General features: G+C 35.1%; 2 protein-coding genes across 8 annotated transcripts; both read right to left on the reverse strand.

The window, feature by feature from the left end:
* Positions 1-7495: 7495 nt before the first annotated feature.
* LOC105168948 (uncharacterized) lies at positions 7496-11762 on the reverse strand. 7 transcript variants are annotated; one of them, XM_011089170.3, is made up of 4 exons: positions 11621-11762; positions 9470-10717; positions 8471-9362; positions 7496-8006 (listed from the first exon to the last, which is right to left on the reverse strand). In XM_011089170.3, the coding sequence occupies exons 2-4, from the start codon at positions 10715-10717 to the stop codon at positions 7954-7956; spliced, it is 2193 nt and encodes a 730-aa protein (XP_011087472.1). In that variant the 5' UTR covers positions 11621-11762; the 3' UTR covers positions 7496-7953. The 7 variants fall into 7 exon arrangements, 6 of the variants coding, with proteins under 6 accessions (XP_011087472.1, XP_088740196.1, XP_088740194.1 ...); XM_088884070.1 differs by having other exon boundaries at positions 9470-10720; positions 11621-11695; XM_088884068.1 differs by having other exon boundaries at positions 11578-11632.
* A 2276-nt stretch (positions 11763-14038) lies between these two features.
* LOC105168949 (protein disulfide-isomerase like 2-1) lies at positions 14039-19319 on the reverse strand. The gene is made up of 11 exons (XM_011089179.3): positions 18999-19319; positions 18534-18618; positions 16937-17034; positions 16708-16763; positions 16140-16257; positions 15942-15969; positions 15770-15861; positions 15432-15588; positions 15238-15362; positions 15017-15116; positions 14039-14548 (listed from the first exon to the last, which is right to left on the reverse strand). Exons 1-11 carry the CDS (start codon positions 19154-19156, stop codon positions 14474-14476), a joined length of 1092 nt encoding a protein of 363 aa, XP_011087481.1. The 5' UTR covers positions 19157-19319; the 3' UTR covers positions 14039-14473.
* Between the last annotated feature and the right edge of the window lie 1616 nt (positions 19320-20935).

The following is a 20935-nucleotide window of genomic DNA, read 5'->3' on the forward strand; positions in this document are numbered from 1 at the left end:
CTTTTATCTTCTTCTCCAACGAATGTCATCTGCGTCTTTTTACATTTGCCATTATTCTTCAATTTCTAAGGCTTTATTTCTATCTACACAACCCTTTTTCTCATGCAGGTTGACATCTTAGTTTCGCCACATTTTATGCTTATTTATAGGTGTGTGTGATTGTGTGTGAGGGTGTTTGTGTGTGTGTGTATATGTGTGTGTCATAGTAGAACATGTTTTACTTCCATTTTGAACATAGAAGTAGTGAGGTGTTGCTTTTATCTTCTGATCCAAGGAATTCCATTTGCGTCTTTTTATATTTGCCATTATTCTTCAATTTCTAAGTCTTTATTTCTATTCACACAACCCTTTTTCTCATGCAGGTTGACATCTTAGTTTCGCCACATTTTATGCTTATTTACAGGTGTGTGTGTGTGTGTGTGTGTTTGTGTGCGTGTGCAGTGTGTGTGTGTGTGGGTGTATGTGTGTTTGTGTGCGTGTGTGTGGGTGTGTGTGTGTGTGTATTTTTGCATTTTACATTATTCTTCAATTTCTAAGTTTATATTTCTACCTACACAACCATTTTTCTCGTGCAAGTTGCCACTTTAGTTTCGCCATATTTTATGCATATTTACGGGTGTGTGTGTGTGTGTGTGTGTGTTTGTGTGCGTGAGTGGGGTGTGTGTGTGTGTGTGTGTGTTTGGAGTGTGTGTGTGTCACGGTCGAACATATTTAACGTCAATTTTGAACATAGAAGTAGTGAGGTGTTGCTTTTATCTTCTGCTCCAACGAATGTCATCTTCGTCTTTTTACATTTGCCATTATTCTTCAATTTCTGAGGCTTTATTTCTATCTACACAATTCTTTTTCTCGTGCTTGTTGACATCTTAGTTTCGCCACATTTTATGCTTATTTACTGGTGTGTGTGTGTGTGTGTTTGTGTGCGTGTGCAGTGTGTGTGTGTGTGGGTGTATGTGTGTTTGTGTGCGTGTGTGTGGGTGTGTGTGTGTGTGTATTTTTGCATTTGACATTATTCTTCAATTTCTAACTCTTTATTTCTATTTACACAACCATTTTTCTCGTGCAGGTTGCCACTTTAGTTTCGCCATATTTTATGCATATTTACGGGTGTGTGTGTGTGTGTGTGTGTTTGGAGTGTGTGTGTGTCACGGTCGAACATATTTTACGTCCATTTTGAACATAGAAGTAGTGAGGTGTTGCTTTTATCTTCTGCTCCAACGAATGTCGTCTGCGTCTTTTTATATTTGCCATTATTCTTCAATTTCTAAGGCTTTATTTCTATCTACACAACCCTTTTTCTCATGCAGGTTGACATCTTAGTTTCGCCACATTTTATGCTTATTTACAGGTGTGGGATGGTGTGTGTGTGCGCGTGCAGTGTGTGTGTGTGTGGGTGTGTGTGTGTATTTGTGTTTGTGTGCGTGTGTGTGGGTGTATGTGTGTGTATATTTTTGCATTTGACATTATTCTTCAATTTCTAAGTCTTTATTTCTATCTACACAACTCTTTTTCTCGTGCGGGTTGCCACTTTAGTTTTGCCATATTTTATTCTTATTTACGGGTGTGTGTGTGTGTGGGTGTGTGTGTGTGTGGGTGTGTGTGTGTTGGGTGTGTGTGTATGTGTATGTGTGTGTGTGTGTTCGGGATGTGTGTGTGTATGTGTATGTGTGTGTGTGTGTACGTGTATGTGTGGGGTGTGTGTGTGTGTGCGTGTGTGTTTGGTGTGTGTGTGTGTCACGGTCGAACAGATTTTACGTCCATTTTGAACATAGAAGAAGTGAGTTATTGCTTTTATCTTATGCTCCAACGACTGTCATCTGCGTCTTTTTACATTTGCCATTATTCTTCAATTTCGAAGGCTTTATTTCTATCTACACAACCCTTTTTCTCGTGCGTCTTTTTACATTTGACATCTAAGTTTCGCCACATTTTATGCTTATTTACAAGTGTGTGTGATTATGTGTGTGTGTGTTTTTTGTGCGTGTGCAGTGTGTGTGTGTGTGTGTGTGTTTGTGTGCGTGTGTGTGGGGGGGTGTGGGTGTGTGTCTGGGGTGTGTGTGTGTGTGTGTATGTGTGTGTCACGGTATAACATTTTTACTTCCATTTTGTGTGTGTGTGTGTGGGGGTGTGTGTGTGTGTGTGTGTGTGTGTATGTGTGTATGTCACGGTAGAACATGTTTTATTTTCATTTTGTGTGGGGGTGTGCGTGTGTATGTGTATGTGTATGTGTGGGGTGTGTGTGTTTGTGTGTGTGTGTGCGTGTGTGTTTAGAGTGTGTGTGTGTCACAGTCGAACATATTTTACGTCCATTTTGAACATAGAAATAGTGTGGTATTGCTTTTATCTTCTGCTCCAACGAATGTCATCTGCGTCTTTTTACATTTGCCATTATTCTTCAATTTCTAAGGCTTTATTTCTATCTACACAACCCTTTTTCTCGTGCAGGTTGACATCTTAGTTTTGCCACATTTTATGCTTATTTACAGGTGTGTGTGATTGTATGTGTGTGTGTTTGTGTGCGTGTGCAGTGTGTGTGTGTGTGTGTGCGTGTGTGTTTGGGGGGTGTGTGTGTTATGGTCGAACATGTTTTACCACTATTTTGAACATAGAAGAAGTGAAGTTTTGCTTTTATCTTCTGCTCCAACGAATGTCATCTGCGTCTTTTTACATTTGACATTATTCTTCAATTTCAAAGTCTTTATTTCTATTTACACAACCCTTTTTCTCATGCAGGTTGCCACTTTAGTTTCGCCATATTTTATGCTTATTTACGGGTGTGTGTGTGTGTGTTTGTGTGCGTGTGTGTGGGTGTGATTGTGTGTGTGTGTGTGTGTTTGTGTGTGATTGTGTGCGTGTGTGGGGGTGTGTGTGTGTGTGTGTGTGTGTGTGCGTGTGTGTCACGGTAGAACATGTTTTACTTCCGTTTTGTGTGGGTGTGTGTGTGTGTGTGTGTGTGTTTGTATGCGTGTGTGTGGGTGTGTGTGTGTGTGTGTATATGTGTGTGTCACAGTAGAACATGTTTTACTTCCATTTTGAACATAGAAGAAGTGAGGTGTTTTGCTTTTATCTTCTGATCCAAGGAATGCCATCTGCGTCTTTTTACATTTGCCATTATTCTTCAATTTCTAAGTCTTTATTTCTATTTACACAACCCTTTTTCTCATGCAGGTTGACATCTTAGTTTCGCCATATTTTATGCTTATTTACAGGTGTGTGTGTGTGTGTGTTTGTGTGCGTGTGCAGTGTGTGTGTATGGGTGTGTGGGTGTATGTGTGTTTGTGTGCGTGTGTGTGGGTGTGTGTGTGTGTGTGTATTTTTGCATTTGACATTATTCTTCAATTTCTAAGTCTTTATTTCTATCTACACAACCCTTTTTCTCGTGCAGGTTGTCACCTTAGTTTCGCCACATTTTATGCTTATTTACGGGTGTGTGTGTGTGTGTATGCGGTGTGTGTGTGTTGTGGTGTGTGTGTGTGCGCATGTTTGTGTGGGGGGGTGTGTGTGTGCGTTTGTGTTTGGGGTGTGTGTGTGTCACGGTCGAACATATTTTACGTCTATTTTGAACATAGAAGAAGTGAAGTGTTGCTTTTATCTTCTGCTCCAACGAATGTCATCTGCGTCTTTTTACATTTGACATTATTGTTCAATTTCTAAGTCTTTATTTCTATCTACACAACCCCTTTTTCTCGTGCAGGTTGCCACTTTAGTTTCGCCACATTTTATGCTTATTTATGGGTGTGTGTGTGTATGTAGGTTTGTGTGCGTGTGTGTGGGGTGTGTGTGTGTGTGTATGTGTGTGTGTCACGGTAGAACATGTTTTACTTCCATTTTGTGTGTGTGTGTGGGGTGTGTGTATGTGTACGTGTGTGTGTGCGTGTATGTGGGGTGTGTGTGCGTGTGTGCTTGGGGTGTGCGTGTGTCACGGTCGAACATATTTTACGTTCATTTTGAACATAGAAGAAGTGAGGTGTTGCTTTTATCTTCTGCTCCAATTAATGTCATCTGCGTCTTTTTACATTTGCTATTATTCTTCAATTTCTAAGGCTTTATTTCTATCTACACAACCCTTTTTCTCGTGCAGGTTGACACCTTAGTTTTGCCATATTTTATGCTTATTTACGGGTGTGTGTGATTGTGTGTGTGTGTGTGTGTTTGTGTGCGTGTGCGGTGTGTGTGTGTGGGTGTGTGTGTGTGTCACGGTAGAACATATTTTACTTCCATTTTGAACATAGAAGAAAGTGAGGTGTTGCTTTTATTTTTCCGCGCCAACGATTGACATCTGCGTCTTTTTACATTTGTCATTATCCTTTAATTTCTAAGTCTTCATTTCTGTCTACACAACCCTTTTTCTCGTACAGGATGTCACCTTAGTTTCGCAATATTTTATGCTCATTACGGGTATTGTGCGTCTTTATGGTATATTTATGTCCTTTATAATATTTTTGTGTACTTGAATAGATGTGTATTCTCATTTTTGTTTGGCTGATATGAAAGACTATTTATTGAAACGAAGAGCAATAACAGCATAGAAGAGAGTGCATTGCCCATCTTCTTTTTTCCTTACAATATATCTCGTTAGCAAGAGTCGTCTTGGATTCATTTAATTTACTAGAGGGGATATAGTGAGAGAAAATGAGTGGAGGATTGATAAAATCCGATAAATGACTTGGGTGATTATGATCTGCTAACCAATTCTTGAATTGGTTGCCAGCAACCACTACAAAATGTTGTAGTTTTGAACCCTGACTTTGGTGTGTTTAGCCATTTTGATTTCCTTCTTGCTAATAGTAGTTTTTATAATTTTCACCCTTGAATGACATGGTAGTTTCTGTACCAATACCTTGATTTTTGGGTACTCGCATGGAAGAGGGAGAATGACCCTTTTGCTCAGGAACAATTAATCAGTTATATATGTTGTAGTTGATGCTTGACTAATGCTTGTGCTTACATGAGGCTTACTGTTTATCAGGTAAAGAACTAATCATTCCGTTATTTTTCTGCCTTCAGGTACTTATGGGCAGTTTCATACATATTTGAGTTGTAACAGTTTCCTAGTAATGTGGTTTTGGTATTGCAGAAACCAGGATATTAGGCCTATAAGTTGTTGAATCTACGGTGTTGCTTGATACATGGCACAGCTGTTTCTGTGGCTCTTCTTTAGAAAGTGAATGATTCCTTTACTGGAAGGAGACACTAGCTTTAACTTTTTGGAAAAGAGGAAAGTTTCATGAAGCAATCAAAACCCATTACAAGTTTTTATGCTAACTTTGTTAAAGGTTGAGACGTCTTGTGTGATTTATGTTTCTTGTCGCTTGGGCTTTTGCTTAAATGCCTTAGTAAATACAAAGCCAAATCAATGCTAATTGCTTTCTGTTAATCATCCCATGTATTCATAGCATTTTGAATTTTGCTTTACTTTCTGATCTCATGTTGCTTTTGAGCAGTATGGGTAGTTGGATTATCTTGAAGGTACTTTTCTATTTCTCTTTTGTTTTTTTTTTTAAGAAATTGAAGGCACTTATCTGAATTAGGTAAATTGCAGGAATTGAAACGCAGGCGAAGAAAGAGGAAGTGTAGGAAGGAGAAGAGGAGGAGGAGGAGTCACCATCATTCAGATGATGATTCTTCTGATGATTCTGCTGATCGGCAGCATAAAAGGAGGAGCAGAAAAGCATATTCACACTCTGATTACGAGGTTAGTGCTTCAGATGATTCGCGAGTAATGGTTGGGTGTATGCTCATTGCTTCTCACTTTCTCATATCAAGTCAAAAAACTTTGGCTTTCTTTCTTTTGTTTTCTCTAAATATTAAATTATTCCATCAATTTATTAAGAAAATATATTTTTATTTTCGCACAATATTTTAGTATGAAAATAATTAATATTCAGGATTTTCTTTCAGAACGGATCGTACATACATAAAACAATTATAATTAATCTCTGGACTTATTAAAAAATTGAAAAAACATATCATCGATCGATGTTCCATTTTAATAATTTTTTTTGATGAATTTAATTTGTAACTAATTGTTGAGTGTGCGTGTTATTTATTTTGGCTTATAATAAATATAATATTTGATGTATAAATTGTAACATATTATTATATAGCATCAGACGATTTATAGACTCAAGTGGCCATTTTTATTTTTCTTTAAATAAAATGAAATATTTATGTTAAATTGTTCATTCAGTAACTCATAAACGTCCAATTAGTGAGATGTCTGAATTGAAATAATAATCTCATGAAGTTTAAAAGTAGCAAAAGGATGAAAATGGAAAGTATATGGAAAAAGTATTAAAAGGGAAAATAAGGCGAAAAAATTGAGAATGCAATTTAATATTTCTTATTTTTTAAATTAAACTTGAAAAAAAGCATTCGTCGATATCTTTATTTTTTACTTTATTTAAAATGTAAATAATACAGAACAATCACAAAAATCATGATCTGGTGTAGCAGGTTTCTGTTGTGATCATGATGTCAAGAAATATATTTTTATATGTTCTAATCAGCTACTTGTAATGATGTTAACCTCATTCCGTATATATATATATATATGTATATATTATATCTCTTTATAAGTACATATATATATATATGGGAATGTTAACTGAGGACAAAATCAAAATTTTGTGTAATTTTTCTTGCTCACATCAATTTTTTCCATCCAAACCCCAACGAAAAGAGGTTAGGTTTAAGGTGAGAATTTTCGGAGGGGATGTGAGCGTAATTTCAAATTTTTTTGGGAAAAAAGTGTAATTCAACATTTTCAGAAGGAGTCTAACTGTAACCAACCCTAATTCTAATTTTATAATGAAATCTTGAGCTTGTATTCTATAATATCAGTAAATCATTCTAACTTACTTTTAGATCATATTTGGATTAATAAATTTAGAATTATGAATTTCAAATCCCAAGCTATAAATTTTTTGAATTTGTGTGGATAATTTTAAATTCAAAGTGTTTTGCATTATTCACCTCTAAATTTGAATTATATTTATCGAATAATAATGAATTTCAAATTCTTCTTATATAGAGTTATTTTGAAATCCTTTTTCAAATCCTCCCCTAAAATTCAAATCCGTCAATCTAAATATAGCCACCGACACCTTTTAAAATTAAGTTTAATTATACAAACACTACTAATCATTTACAAAATTACAAGCACAACCTTTAAAATTGAGTTGCTATTACAAATACACCTCCCATGTCAAAATTTCCTCTCTTCAAGTTTTACATAGATTACAAGAACCTCTCCTAAGTTTTGAAATCAAGATTACATCCATGAATGCTTTCATTTAATTAGACCCCTTTTGGGTAATGTTTATCGCAATAAAATTGATACAAACTAAACATTTGAAGGTACTTTAGCAACAAATAAAGCTAAAAATCCAAGTCAAATTTAAGTTGTTAGAACTATTTTTAGACATAACTGTGAATTTGTGGCATGAGCTCCATGCGTACTCCCATCACATGTATGTTAGTCAACATCTCAAAATTGGTGCGACAATGTGCTCGGATCAAATCCTATTAATGACATGAAGAAATACAGTTTACAAGGTTTCCTTAGATCACAATTGCTGAAAAATGCACAAACCCGATAAATAGCAAGGAAAAGAGCACCCTGCTCGTGTAAGAATCTATCAATAACAATGTCATCGACCAGCTAGTCTACGTTTGTTAGTCGTTTTTCTGTTTCCAACCAAATCAAGAAAATCCTAATCTAGCCAAAAAGGAGCTTCAAACCCGAGAAAGTTGACCGAGAGAATGCTTGATGCAGACCCGAGTTCCCTCCTTGCAAAGAGAGCCTGATTCATGAGGAACACAGGAACTCGAGTGTACATTATTTCCCTCAGTGCATGGCTGAGGAACTGATGGGAACAACACAAACATTCACCTGAAATTGGACATCCTTCCAATGGCTAATCTCTGTAAGTGGTAACAGTTGACCTTCAGCTAAAATTGTGTGTGTGTAACCGTCCTTGCAATGTCCTTGAAGGTACTGTAGCCTGTTTAAACATAGTTAAAAATTCCAAGTGAAGAAAAGGAAAAGACATGTAATTGAGAAGTATTCAAGCAATACACGTGGATAAGTAAAAAGTTCATGTGAAGACCTCAAAGACAAGCTGAGATTACAGTAGTGCTGCACCATGCTTGAAAATAAAAGATGTAAAAGCTCACCAGAAAAAACTTCTGAGTTTCCAAATTTCTTTTTGTGCAACACAAAACAGAGTAATCAAATAGACAGCAAGAACCCAGTCACCGTACTATAAGGCTTTGATTTTCAGGGCAAGGAGAGAATTGTCATCTATCCTATGGCTTTTATGTGGTAATAGCATGTCATATTGTTGAAAACATGCAGAGACGCAATCAAATGTAACTTGGCATACCCAACTCCAGGTTTCCAAACAAGCTGTCGAAATGACTTCTAACCATTGACTGCACTGTTCCTTTTATAGGAAAAGTAGCTCACCCTCTCTAAATTGATATGCTGATGTGCTAGCATCAGGCCCAGTATTTGATGGGCCACCGCAAGGATGGAGTTGTTGATGACCTAAACCCCCACTAATCCCTGCATTGATCCCAGCAAACTGATTTTGTGACAGTCCAGCAAAAGAGTGATCACTGGACGTAGAAGCTTGATTCCGAAGTGCATCGCCCCTCAAACTGCTTAATCTGGGAGAAAAGACTTCCCTATTATACAATGATGGCATGTTATAGTCAGGTAATCTTTGCTGGAGATGGATATTATCTGGTGCAGTCCTTGCTGGCATAACTGTGGTTTGAGTTGCTGCCACCATATCCCTACCAATCAGTGAACCAAAAAGATTGATACCTGATGCTGGGGCCATACCATCACTCCTGTCAGATTGTCGACTCCTATTATTAAGAAGCTGATGTATCTGACGCTGTATGCGTCGTCTTTCAAAAAGAGTAAATGCCCCAGACCCTGAAGCAGGTGAAGTAGCTTGAACCCCAAGAGAAGGTCTAGGTGATTGAGAGTGCCCAGTCACTTGAGTTAATGGGGTGTCAGGTACATATACCTCATTGAGATCAAAAGTTTCGCGAACAGCAGCAACAGGTGATGAACCGACAGACGAATTATTAATTCCTCCATGATCAGAGGTAGCGTTTAGAGCTTGAGCATTTGAGGAAGCAAGAGCTGTTGGCCTGCAGCCATCACAGTACCAATTTCCCTCTGGTACTTCTCGTCCTAGACCAACACAATAAGTATGTGCAGGTGAATCACAGAGATCACACAGAAGCATAAATGCATCATCCCCACCTTGCTGACACTCAGTACAAAGAACATTCTCATATGGATCAAGGTAGCCCCTGAGCTCTTCCTCAGATGGCTGATAAACCTGCCAATATTAAGTAATAATGAGATAAGTTGAGGTTAACAGACAACTGAACAAGTAACAGTTTTTTCTTGCTTGCATAGACTTAAAAGATGGTTTTGTCCCATTACCTGATCACGTTCGGGAACTGGAAAAACAGCATCCTTTAGATCCTGCCCATCATCTGCTCGGGCAGTTCTACTTATGGTTGCAAACCTTTGCTTGCAGAGCGGGCAGCGAGATTCCACCTTTGACCACTCCATGATGCAAGCAAAACAAAAGTAATGACTGCAACAATTCAAAACTCCTCTGACTGTTCTCTTCCCTTCTTCGGATAGACAAATTCCACAAACCTGCTTCCCTACCTCAATCTTCATGTCTATCATCTTTTGCTTGCCCTTTTTTCCTGGGCGTTTTGTTTTTGAAGGCAATGTTTCTTCCTCTTTGATCATCTTCAAAGAACTTGAACTCCTCAAACTGGGGTTCAACCTGCTGCAAAATTCAGTAGCCTCTCTAATCTGTTCTCTCTCTTCTTCAGATATGGTGTATTCATAATCAGATGATCCCGAGCTTACAAAATCTGAATCAGAATTCACATTTGGCTTCCTCCTCCTCCCCCAACCCCATCCCGTGGTCATTTTCTTTTTCCGTGGATTATGGTTCTCATCTCTGAACTCCTTAAAAAGATTAGATCTATTTTTTTTCTTCAAAACTCGTCTCTTACCCAGCTTCCTTCTGGTTCTCTTCAAAACCTCACCTGGACTAAACTCCTCATCATCTTCGTCATCAGAATCATCAAACTCACTCTCTTCCCTTTCCTCTCGATATGAAACTTTATCTTTATCTCTAGGATTCTCTTTACAAGAATCCCCACATATCCCTGTTTTCGAAACCCGGGATTTCTTTCTCTGCTTTTCATTAACAAATTCATCTTCTTCTTGTCTGGAGAAAATCTCAATATAATCATCTTCCTCTTCTTTGTATGATACCTTATTTTTCTTTCGCCGCTTAGCACCAGAAAGATAGTCATCGTCGTAATCCTCTTCTTCTTCTTCACTGTAAGCTACCTTTTTACTTTTTGGCTTCACAAGCCCATTTTTCTTTCTCCCTTGAAAACCTTTTCCCCTTCGAGACTTTCCAACCTTCTTAGCCTTCTTTTCTACCCACTCCTCTTCCTCTTCTTCTTCCTCCTCTAATTCCCCTAGACTCTCCTCTGATTCATCCTCAGCAAGAGAAGAACAATAGTCATCCTCCGACTCATCAAATTCCTCATCTTCATCCACCTTATAATCTTCATCTGACTCATCTGAACCTTTTTTCTCCAATCGGACCTTGTTCCTGGTCTTGCGTTTATTTCCAATTTTGCCTCCCCTTGCCATCTGCTGATGCACCAAACAGTTAGAAGAAATGATTTGAAATTAAACCATATAACAGAAGATCCGTGGCAATATACAGGATGCTACAGAAATGAACTAAAATCAAGCTAATAAAGATCCAGAATCCAGTTCATTTATTTCTATAATAAGATCCCACATTTATATCCAGATTACTAAAAAGTATACTTGTTCTTATTTCACCTTCCTCGTGGCAAAACAAGCAATACCAACGAGACATCTTGACAGCTGATTTCTGTTTTCAACTACTAGAACAGTTATCTATACACCATGAGCTGGAAAGAAGGTAATCCACCACAAACGGAAACATCAGTATTTCCGTCAATAACTAGTGTCTGAATTCATGTCAAACCAGTAAATCAAATAATCAAGATTCTGAAATTAAGCTCAAATCAGATACGCAATTCAGAATAAAAACACAAACTAAGCCCCCGAAACGTCCATCCCCAAGCTCCTTCTCTGCCAAAAAGAAAATTTTCCCAAACTTACCAAATCGATCTGATTTATCCCCGAACGACAATCCCCAAAGAAACCCTAGATCGAAATCAACTCAGAGTACTACAATTCTCACCCTTCAGTGATTTATTCAAATTCCAACCAAAATACAACCAATACTCAAATAGCATAACCATTTCCTTTCCTAAAGAAACGTGAGTGATAACGCAATCCCATCTTCTGATATCGATTTCATCTTAACAGACAGAGAGGAGAATAATTACCACCAAATTCGCAAAAATTGGTAGATATATCTTTGACAAAGACACAAAAAATCACACAAATTAAACAAATCAAAAAATTAAAAAAAAAAAAAAAGAGGGAGAGAGAGAGAGAAAGAGAGAGAAGACCGAGAGGAAAATTCCGAGTTGTAGAGAGAGAAAGAGAAGGTACCAGCGTGGGGAGAGAATGCTGAATTAAGCAAACAACGAATTTCTACAGAGTTACTGTGTTTGTATCTCTGTCTCTCTCTCTATATATATATATAAAAAGACGTTAAAACTAAATGGAGGTAAAAGTTAAATTTTGGAAGCAAAGAATTTATTAGTTTTGTTCCATACTGCAAAACCACTTCTTGGTTTTCTGCTATAATAATGCACACACTTAAAAGCATGGGGCCCTCTACTGTATTTGTCTTTGTATTCGTATTCGTATTCGTATACCTACTTAATTATTAGAAACAAGAACAATTTTCATTTGTATTTGATACTTAAATATTTTTCTCTTCAAAACCCAACCCTCCATACTTTCAATTGCATGTTTGTAGGAGATTTCGCTATAAATAGTGTAAAATTATAATTATTTATTTTAAAATTTGATATAATTATAAATATTTTTTTAAATGAAAAATAATTGTGTAGTTCATAGTTAGTCAAAAGAAAATTACTACTTTATGTTTGCTTAAATTTTTTGCAAAAAAATATTTGAAAAATATATAAAGATTGAGAGTGGAAAAAGTGAATAATCTATAAAGCATATTAATTCATAAAAAATATTTTTAAAATATATAAAATTATAATTTATAATAAAAAAACATTATAATAAAAAAACATTTTAGACTACTTTAATTTTTTAAATAACAAAATTTTAAAAAAGATAGCAGTAATTTATCCTTATAAACATATCAAAATTTAAATTTTTAGCAATGTGGGACAAAAGTCAACTACTAATCATTCCCAACACCTCATATACGAGTTGTGCTTTTTTCCATATGAGAGGGTTTTTGTTTTTATGATTTCTGAGTATGAATTTCATTATCTTTCACATGGAAGATTTGGTTAAAGATGTTGAAAATTAATTTGGTAAACGTAGGTTTTTATGAATTTTGATAAATGTTTTAAATGGATTTTATTTTTATTTTTTTAAAAAACTTGAAAAATTGACGCAATTGTGTGAGACATTCATTGAGTTTACATACTGTGTTTAAATTTTATCGTGTGTAAAAATCTCTTGAACCAATGCAACCATAAACTAAGTCGGGATTATGTCGAACTTAATAAGTTTGGAGACATCTTGTGAGGCGGGGAAAAAAAAGAAAAGAAAAGTATATACAGTATTTTTATAAAAAATGATGAATATTTGAAGTAGGTTCCCTTGAAGAAGTATGAAGCTACTTCCGGGGAATATATTTTACACCAAAGTAAATGATATATAGTATATTTGATTTCTCAAAATGAATGGAATCAAAATTTCAATATACCACTTGTGGCTTAAGGCTCTAGCTGGGACTTTATTAAAGACTACATATATATTATTAGGGGAAATATCAATTAATACATTAATTTTTATTTTTGTACAAATCGAATCTTGAAAAATAGCATGTTTCAGTATGTAATATGTGGTATAAAGAGTGATGAGGCGCAATCATAATTCGATTGTGTCCATTTTTATCTTTATACAATCAAAATCTTAAAAAATTATAAATTTAAATTTGCGATACTTTATATAATAATTGATAATGCGCGATGATGATCGAATTATGTGCAGCCAATCAAATAAGTGTCCAAACACCAAAATGAGGTACCCATTTGAATGAAAAGGTGATTGTTAAGTCGGTGACAAGTTTTTAACTTTTATAAAAGATACCCTTATTCTCCATGTTATTCTTTCATGTCATATTCTTTAGAAAAATCCCATCGTTGTTCTTGAACGACACATTGCTAAAGTCCCAGAGCTGGACGATTCTGTTTTAGAGATAAAAGAGTTATTAAACTTTTGTGTCGATATATTCCCTGCAATTTTAAAGCAAACATATCGAGTTGTGTAATTGGAAATGGGAACGCCACCCATACCCACCTATCCCTATTACCAATACAAGGAGAGAAACCGGAGAAGCTCCCGGTACCAATTTCAGAATACACTATTAAAAGATGTTATGTTACTTTAGAATACTGAATTCCCATCAGATTCTCCGTTGCAAATCTTATTCTATCTCCTACTCTAAATAAAACTGATTTTCATATATTTTATTTTAAAAAAAATTATACATGAAACGTATATATATTGAATTGAGTAAAAGATGAGATACCAATATAAAATTAATTCTGGATATAAGTTGGAAATTCTTGTAAAAGTACACGGAACATAGTTTGAAGAATCCTATACAGAATATGGCATAATTCATCGAACCAAAATACATTATTTTCCTCAATTAAACAATTATGAAGGAAAACTCATACTCTTTAAAAGATGTTTACTGTAACTTTTGATCTTTGTTACTATGTCGAGCATTAAAACAGCAAAGTTATGAATGAACCATTTTCCAGCGAGCAAAGATGGTTCCATAACTAAGAGAAGGTCAGACGGAGTAAATAATATAACTATTTCAGTATATTATTTCAGACTGGAAAACGTAAATAATCCTCGGAAGCAGTTTGTAAATGGATTTCTCAAGACAGGAATGAAACAGAAAGGAGATTGCTCAAATAACCATAAATCTAATCCTACAGCAACTCTCAACATTTTCTTTGGTCATTTGATAAAAAGAAGTTATCATACTGAGATCCGTAAGTCTAATAATGCTATTACATTATTGCCGCTACTGAAAACAAAGACTTGTTATGTGGTAACACGGAACAATTAACTTACCCTCGCTCTTCTGATTGAACTTCAGATGGTACGACAACGTGAAACAGAAGTGAACTGGGAGCAAGAACCTCACAACAAGGGGTAAACGCCAGGAATAAGGATCCCTAGAATGGCACAGATGTGCTACGTGTTACCACAAGCATTAATAGCTGCACTTCCTCACTGATCCGCAGCAAAGGTAGATAGGATATTCTTCTTCAGTGTGAACTCATCAGCCTTTGCCGTGCTAATTGACTGCATCAATGAAAATAGCAAAATATGTTACAGTTTTTCTTGTAGACTTTAGTTCTTCGAGAACAACAATCATCTAGGTTCATATCTCGATCAAAAGACGTGGTTTTAGATACTAATCAGAAAACCATTGAGTACATCGAAAACGTTGATAAATTAATACTGATACTTGAAAGACATAGATCCATGTAGAAACGAATTGATATAACTCTCATATGACATGCTCGCGTTCTGCAGGGGAGTATATTAGCCAAATAATCTAAGAAATATATTGAAGCTAAAGGTTTCAATAAAGTACAAAGACTACAGGAAAATGTTTCTGTAGTTCACTTTTATTTACCAAGATTATTAACGACATATTAAGGGAGAGTGAACTAAATAAATGAAAATTTATCAGTTGTAGATGAGGGAGAAAATTGTATTTTGATTTCCGGAAGTAGCAAAAATTCAGAAGAGCCATTAAGTATTTACCTTGGCAAGAATGCGTTCCAACCGCAGAACTTCGTTCTTAGCATAATCAGAACCTTTATCCAAGCAGCTCTTAGCAGCTTTTACATAGATTTTCCCGTATCTAAAGCAAATGAAAATAAGAATCATGAGGAAGGCTGACTTAATGATTTTTACAATTTAATCAAGAGGGAAGTAATACTATAACATGATAATGAACATGGAAGTATGATAAGCCTTTTTACCTTGCAGCAGAACCCTCCAGCTTATTAGCTTCCTCCTCCAACTTCTTGAAAACAGCTTTTTTCTCCTCATTTGTTGCACTTAAAAATTCCTTAACTACGGTATCGAGGGCCTCAACAATACCAGCCTAGGGGAAGAAAAGGCATGAATTACAAACAAGTACTAGAGAAGAGGAACTCAGTTATTTGCTACAAACCTTGGAAGTCAATTGTCCCTTTGCATCCCTGCTAGTTCCACACTTCTCATTGATGAAGGTAACAAAGTCATCTAAATCTCTGCCGCCATCATAATCTTCACCAGCCTTATTGTTCTTTGGGAAGAATTTCAGTGTAGGAAAACCACTCACACCATACCTGCTCAGGAGAGACACTCATCAGGTAACCATGCCTTAATTTTCCTTTTCTAGTTTATAAAAAAGAATCGAAACCAATCTAGATTTGAACTGCTCAGTTAAAAGGACCAAACCAGGAGAATAGAATCAAAAGCTAATCCAGCATGAAATCTAGAGTCAGAATAAACTATTAAAGCACTTACTTCTCCCCAAGATCTCTGTACTTGTCAGCATCAACATTTGCAATGACCACATCTTCCTCCTGCTTGAATGCTGTGGCAACTTTTTCATAAGTCTACAAGTAGAAAGGAGATGAAGTTAGGTATTTTAAATCATTTCCCCAATAGTCATGATGAGCCAATAATGCAAACTTACAGGAGCAAGATTCTTGCAGTGACCACACCTGGATCAAATAAAGCATCAACACAAGACGCAAATAATATTTAGTGACACACTCCACAAAATAGCTACCATAGTAGACTGCATGAAGCTACTGTGAAAATCTAAAGTTTCATGATTACTTCATTCAAACTTGAATTATAGGAAGACTGAAATTTCTACATGTGCTCTTACCAGGGTGCGTAAAACTCAACCAGGACATCTTTTTTCTCATCAAGTGCAATCTCATCAAAGTTTTCGGGAGTCAGAACCACCACATTTGAAGGGATTGCAGCTATCTTCACATTTGTCCCTAAATAGAAAATAGCATTTGAGAGGGGTACAGCGTGAAAGCACCATTCAGATAGGGTTCTAAACAAAATCAAGAATTGAGACTAGAGAACACAGCAACAATAGACCAATGGCCATAGGCATGAAAGTTGCATTTCCCTTCACTAGCCAAGTGAACGTTTTTTTTTTTTTTTACTGAAAAAGAAAAGGGATCCAAATATGATAGGCATGCAGCTTCAACCATTTGACAAGTATCTCACTTAACTTCAACTGCATATTTGTAAAAGAATGTAAATTTTCTTTGCAGGTGAAAGAAAAAAAAATTGCAATAGTCCATGTAAATTCTTTTTCTCTTGATGCAGGAAAGACAACAGTAAACACTACTCAGAACAGTAACATATTCAAATGTCATTTAACAAGCAACCGGTTAACCATGAATGATAGAATATGCTGGAAAACAAAAAAGTTTTACCTCCTTCATTATTTACATATTCAGCAATGGCTTCTGCAGTTCGTGCACCTTCATACCTAATAAATGAATTTATGTGGATTATGCTTTTAGGAAGACTTTGCATGATTTGAATCAGGAAAAAACAATCTATTGGTATCTTAATCTTCAACTATTGATGCAGAAAAAGAGAAAGAAAGGGATGTTAGATGAGAATCATGAGATACAACTTCTATACATTAGTTCAACTTACTTCTTGGGCTCCAGAGACCCCTTGGGAAACCATTGGATGGTAGGATACCCAGAAACCCCATATTTGCTGCAGAGGCTTTTGTGCTCATCACAATCAACCTACAATTACAATAGAAAGGTTTATTAAACATGTGCACCTCTAGTTCATTATTCCGTTACCTAAAGTAAATAAAAAATTGCCTCATCATGCTGTTAGAGCATAAAATAAATCTCACTATTCCGTTACCTAAAGTAAATAAAAAACTGCCTCATCATGCTGTTAGAGCATACAATAAATCCACACGTTCAACATCACTACAAAATCAAAGGCATACGAAAACCTATATGGTGGCCTGTAACCTGATCCTCAAATGAGATTAATTCACAGTTCGAAAACTAAACTAAAATTCTGTGCAGCAACTTCTAAACGCATAACCAAAAGATGGATGGAGCGAAATAACAGGTCTAGATAGACCGGAAGGGAAGAAAGATAGAAAGCTCATCATTCAACTATGTTATATGTGAAGAAAATGATCATTGTGAGCCCACATCATTTTAAGTGGTGCAACAAGCAAAAAAACCATACAGCAATTATTATAACATTTTCACAAATAGGACATAACAAAACAGAGACCCTGTGTGCTTTATTAACACTAGACTTATAACAATGTAAAAACTGGCTTGTATAATAACAAAGCACTTGTTTTCTGAGGCCTCTTTGGTTTTTATTGTGTATTTTGGTTGACTAATTAAAATAGTTAACTAGCTGAATCGGATGAGTTCAAAGAAAATTCATCCACCAAAAAGCTTGTTAATGTAATCACATTTTGAAATTCTGACCTAAAAAATATGCATAGTCCAAATACATTAGCACACATAAAAATATTTGCTTTTCAGATCTGTTTCCACAATAAATTTCAGATGTGCAAGTATGAAAAATTTTCAGAACTACTTCAACCAAATAGCCAAACAGTTCTGAAATTTAAAGTGGAACTGAACAAGCAGGTCCAAAGACCACTATCCACTGACTTTAGAACAGAATCTTTCATTAGTCTGCATCAAGTAAAATATAAATGTTGTGCAATATCAAAATGCAGACAACAATCATATGAATTCATACGAAGTCCCAGTTAAAATTATTATCTTTGAACAGAATGTATCAAAATCTTAAGCAGCACTCAATTAATTTATGTCATTTTACCATGAGATGACCGATATATACATAAATAAGGTTTATACGTTAACAATGAATTCGACTATTTGTATTTAACTAGAGTAACATGTAAGCAATAGAACAGACTATATTTACGTAGAGAATTTTTTTGTCAACACTGTACATACATATAGGTATGCATATGTGATAGAATGCTATTGCAGGGCCAACTCACAGGTACCATGCATTTCCACAAATGAAGTTTACTATTTATTTACTTTCTCAGCAGAGAATACAAATGCTCCATATAGGATATTTAGTTTCAGTCGTTTGTAGAACAAGAAATTTTTTATGGACTGTGAACGTAATCACATATGGGAATTGAGTTTAAGATTGGTAATCAAGTTGCAGTAGCAGGCCCTAATCAAACATGTAAGAACATTCTTGGAATCGAAATAGGGCCAACCTTTCCAATCAAAACTGATTTTGCCTTCTTAAAACTCGCACCAAGCTTTTCATACTCTGGAGCAAGCTTTTTACAGTGCCCACACCTGTAAAACAACACCGCTTCTTAAACTAAAACCCAGAACACTTTCTCAAATCATACTGTATACAGATGACTTACTTCAAAACTCAAATCTCAACTCGCAATGACTTCACATAGTTCAGAAATTGCAGACAAAACCAAAAAGAAAAGTCGTCCACTTCTAATAAAGTAAAATCCAAATTACACTTCTTTAAGTAAGACCATTCCATCAATACTCTCAAAAACAGGTCAAACAAAAACTATAAACATCAAATTAGATCCAGATCAGTAAACTCCAGCTCCAAATTCACAGATCTACCACTATCATACACAAAAATAACCGCAAACATAAAAATAGGGATCGAAATGACTAAAAACTGATAATCGACTCAAAATATCCCATACCACGGAGCATAAAATTCAACGAGAGCTCCTCGATCTTGACCGACTTCTTTCTCGAAGTTGTCTTCGGTCAAAACCACGACGTCATCCGCAAAAGCCGACGCGAACAACAAAACCACCAAAGCGCCGAATACCAACCAGAAACTTTGCAATCTCGACATTTTCGCACTCCTAAAACCTCTGGTAATGAAATGCTATGTTACTACACAAGCTTGATATTTATATTGACAGGTCTTGGACTTCTTTTTTCGCTTTATTTGTTTTATTTTTTTGGTTACATTTTCTATGTCTTTGGTATGTTTTCGTAATCTGAAAGCAAAATGCCGCACCTGCCAAAGTCTCTTTTTGTATCTGCTACCCAACATCTCAAACTTTATGAATGTATCTGTCTATTTATTAAACATGACAATAGAATACTAATTCATTGCTTCTTTTGGTGTGAGGTTTTATTATTTTATAGATTTATTTTGAATTATTATGGACTGTGTTTTATCGATGATTCATTTTCCTACATTAGTAAGATGAAATATTTGATTGTAATTTTTAGGTCTATAAATATGTTACTTTATTTTGTATTGGGCTAAGACGAAATAAAATAAAACAGTTTTCACTCAATTCTAGTTTTTATATTGCTTTTATTTTTATAAGTTTGCAATATGATATAAGCACGAAAACTCTATAATTTCGAGACAAGCAATATCTAATCATAAGCTATTTTTTGTTGTAAAATTGGTTTTTGCAAATTTCATTTTGTGCCTCTCGACATTATGAGAAAGTATTAGATACTAGAGTATTTTGGAGACACAATCAAAGAACAAAACAAATCGTCCAACCAAAATATTGCTAGAATTATGATACTTAATTCATTATTCTACAAATAAATATAATTTAAAAAAATATATTTAAACTAAATAACATTTCAAATTTAGTTAATCATATAAAATTATAACCTATCATCAAATTACAAGCTCATATATATTTTTTTTCTTTTTGTGATAAAGTGTAATAGAGGCCAAAAAAAGGTATTTTTATCATCATATTCGCATAATTGGCGTATGTAATGAGTGTCATTTGTTATTTGCAACAACACAGGAGATTTTTTACCTATTTCAGCATGTAAAGGGAGCTTTGAATTAATTTTGCAGAGCACAAAGGTTTTACATCATTTGAGATTAAGACAGTAAATCCTTATAAATAATCAAATTCACATATTCAAGAAAATTGTAGAATTCCATTCGAGATTATTGCATGCAGTTTAACAAAGGACCAGTTACCAAATGATGTTGGAAATATTGAGTGAGGCTCATATATACATTAATGGGCTCCAAGCCCAATTGAGAGGTTGAGGGACAGTCCAATGGGCATGACCCGTCTGGCCTCATTGCCTGCAGAGAAGGTCGGATTAGAACTTAGAACTCCATCTGGACTATGGAATTAACAAGAATTTCAGAAATTCTTTGTACGCTATAATTATCCAAACAAGGTCCATGATTTTGTAACCAATAATTTTAAATCCATCATTCAAAATAATAATATGAAATTGTTTGGATAACATTATAATGCATATAATTCGTAGTCATACCAATTTCATTTAAATTATATTCTATGAAGTACTGATGAATTTTAAGTTCTCTTCATATAGAGTTATTTAAAATCCTTTTTTTCATACTCTTTGGTACGATTTAATCTATCCGGACATTATAGATTTTTTTTTTCTTTATGAACTAACATGTTATTATTATTATTTATTGGGTATACATTCTACAATTCTTTAGTTTTTTTTTAATGAATTTTGTTGTTATTAATCTATACCTTATTATTAAGGTAGTACCCTTTTGGTATCTTTTTTTAATTTGCTAATTTATATATATTTTAACATTTACTTTAGTTAATTAATTTATTAACTTCCCACTCTTTGAACTCCAATATGCCCACTCTTC

This window comes from Sesamum indicum, linkage group LG8 (genome assembly GCF_026168435.1).
Source record: "Sesamum indicum cultivar Baizhima isolate 11 linkage group LG8, ASM2616843v1, whole genome shotgun sequence".
NCBI classification, from domain to species: Eukaryota; Viridiplantae; Streptophyta; class Magnoliopsida; order Lamiales; family Pedaliaceae; genus Sesamum; species Sesamum indicum.